The 2,746-nt window shown below is 35.9% G+C and overlaps 1 protein-coding gene across 1 annotated transcript in view; it reads right to left on the reverse strand.

The window, feature by feature from the left end:
- Positions 1-1,138: 1,138 nt before the first annotated feature.
- LOC106873785 (U3 small nucleolar ribonucleoprotein protein MPP10) overlaps positions 1,139-2,746 on the reverse strand; it is a 34,108-nt gene continuing 32,500 nt past the window's right edge. Inside the window, exon 11 of the mRNA XM_014921293.2 lies at positions 1,139-1,332. Coding sequence (XP_014776779.2) covers positions 1,189-1,332 — 144 coding nt within the window. The 3' untranslated portion in view covers positions 1,139-1,188. The remainder of the gene's footprint in view (positions 1,333-2,746) is intronic.

Raw genomic sequence — 2,746 nt, forward strand, 5'->3', positions numbered from 1 at the left:
TCGCTCGAAAATCCTACGGGAGCCAGTCAGGCGGTACTGGCAACGGCCACGCTCAAAATGGTGCATCTCATGTGCCACCCGCACAAGAACCAGTCCAGGGGCACTGGCAACGATCTTACTTAGCTTGCCGGGTCTTCTCACGCACAGCACATTTCCAAAGGTCTCGGTCAGTAGTCATCGCCTCGGTGAGGCCCAATGTACGAAGGTCTTGCCTCACCAACCTCAGCCCAGGTCTTCCTGGGCCTACCTCTTCCACGATACATACACACACAACAGCTTCTTTCAGTTTCCATCTATCAAATCCACTTACATGGCTTTGGTCAGCCTCAGTTTATAGCAAAAGTCAAATGCCTGAGGTGCTGCACAGTGGGATTGAAGCCAAGACCACATGGTTGGTAGGCAAACTTCTAAACCCTTTACCATTCATATTACTCTGTCAAATGCAGCACATATTTACCCATTGTTTTGAATTAATCCTGCGTTATCTCGTAGCTTTGAGATTTCAATGATGTGAGTGTTTGTGTTTTGAATGATATCTTTGTGGTGTGTTTACGTCCCCATGACTTAGTAGTTTGGCAAAAGAGACCACTAGAGTAAATACCAGGCTTAAAAAAGAAAATAAGTACTGGGGCCGATTCATTTGACTAAAAATTCCTCAAGGCAATGCCCAAGCACGGCTGCAGTCTAATGAATGAAGTAAGTAAAAAAAAAGTCAGGGGGTAGATGTAGTGAATGATGGAGAAGGGGTGGAATGTATTCAATCATTTGCGTTCATTTTTCCATGCAAATATGGGTTAGAACACTAGTTCTCAACCGGGGTCCACAATAGTATTTTAAGGGCCCCTGGAAAAGTTTTGCTTTAAATCTATGTATTGCAAGAAACAGCTAGGTTTCTTTCTCTATCATTTTACATAGTTCAACCTACACAAGGGAAAAACAAAAACAGGAATTTAGAAAGAAGTTTCTATGTAACTAGATTTTTAAATACTGAATGGCTAGGGAGGTCCACCAGAATAAGATAGTAACCAAAGGGGTTCATAGATAAAAAATGGTTGAGAATCTTTGGGTTAAAAGAATATATTGAGGTAACATAAGAATTAGTTGCCAAAAAAATTTTTTGATTTAGAAAGAAAAAGACTTTGAAAACATTATGTTTTATTTACATTTGGAACTTAGAACCAATTTAATTTACAGCTTTAACGATATTGCAGATTTGTGGCTCACTTTCTGCTTTTTGGCAGGATGTTTAGATGAAATATCATTGGACCTGACTTCATTTTGGAGTTGACTGAAGAATGCAGCTGAAGAATTCACCCTTTTCTTATCTTTGGTCTGAAAAATTTTTTAAAAATAAGATGAGTGTTAGAATTAATGAAAGAATAAAGAATATTAAAAGAATATAAAAAAGAAAAGGAGAGAGGAAAGAGAAAGAATGAGACAAAGAATACAAGAGTCAAAATATGAATAAAGAGAAAATATCAGAAAGAAAAGAGAAAAGACAAAAGAAAGTGAGAGGAATAAAGAAAGAGAGAATCATCATCAACATCATCATCATTTAACATCTGTTTTCCATGCTGGCATGGGTTGGATGGTGAGAATTCTGCGTAAAAAAGTCAGAATGAATGAATAAGGATACAGAAAAAAAAACCAAAGAAATGTATAGAAGAGAAAAAGTAAAAAAAAGAATGAGAAAAGAAAAGAAAGATGAGATGAAGAAATCTGAAAGAAAAATCAAAAAGAAATAAAAATAAGAGTAAGGAGAGTGCCAAGCATCTGACATAGTGCTCTACTGATTCTGTGAAACACACCACCTTATGACTGTGAGCCCAGTACTCTAAACCAGGGGTTTTCAAACTGTGGTCCGCAGACCACAGGGGGTCAGCAAATACTTTTTATGGGCAATTTGATTTTATATATGTTTTTTAATTGAAATCTTTTAATTAACAATAAACCTATTTGTTAAATACTGTTGAATGAATAAATGTAAAAATATGTTATTTTAAGCAAATATTTATGTATAAATTTCATAAGCGTTTATAAGGGGGTCCCTAAGATAAAGCCTGAAATATAAAGGGGTCCCGCAAGTCAAAAAGTTTGAAAACCCCTGCTCTAAATCACTTGTGACAGTTCTCGACACACTGTCTGAATAAAAGATGGGGTGGTCATAACTGGAAGGCCTTTGATAATAGGGGTTAAAAACAATAACAATCACTTGATCATTTTATCTTAATAAAAGAGGAAAAAAGTGTCTGAAATAAGTTGTTGCTCATAAGATTATCACAGTTTTGGGAATTATAATACTACTAATAACAATAATTATAATCATCATCATCATCATTTCAACATCCACTTTTCCCTGTTTGCATGAGTCAGATGGGATTCATTGAGGTGGGTTTTCTACAGTTGGATGCCTTTCCTGTCATCAACCCTCACTGTTTCCAACTAACAGTTCTTATTTTCAATAGAAGACTGGAAATGAACAACATCACTTGTATGACAATAGTGATCATTTACAACTGTCACGCGATGTCAAAACAAGGAGAAACACACACAAACACAAACATGATAGACTTTTTTTTTTAGTTTCCATCAGCCAAATCCACTCACAAAGCTTTGGTTGACTCAGTGTAATAACAGAAGACACTTGCCTAAAGTGGGACTCAATACAAGACTACATAGTTGGGAAGCAAGCTTCTTAACCACATAGCCATAAATTATATATATATATATATATATATATATATAT

This window comes from Octopus bimaculoides, chromosome 23 (assembly GCF_001194135.2).
Source record: "Octopus bimaculoides isolate UCB-OBI-ISO-001 chromosome 23, ASM119413v2, whole genome shotgun sequence".
Lineage (NCBI taxonomy): Eukaryota > Metazoa > Mollusca > Cephalopoda > Octopoda > Octopodidae > Octopus > Octopus bimaculoides.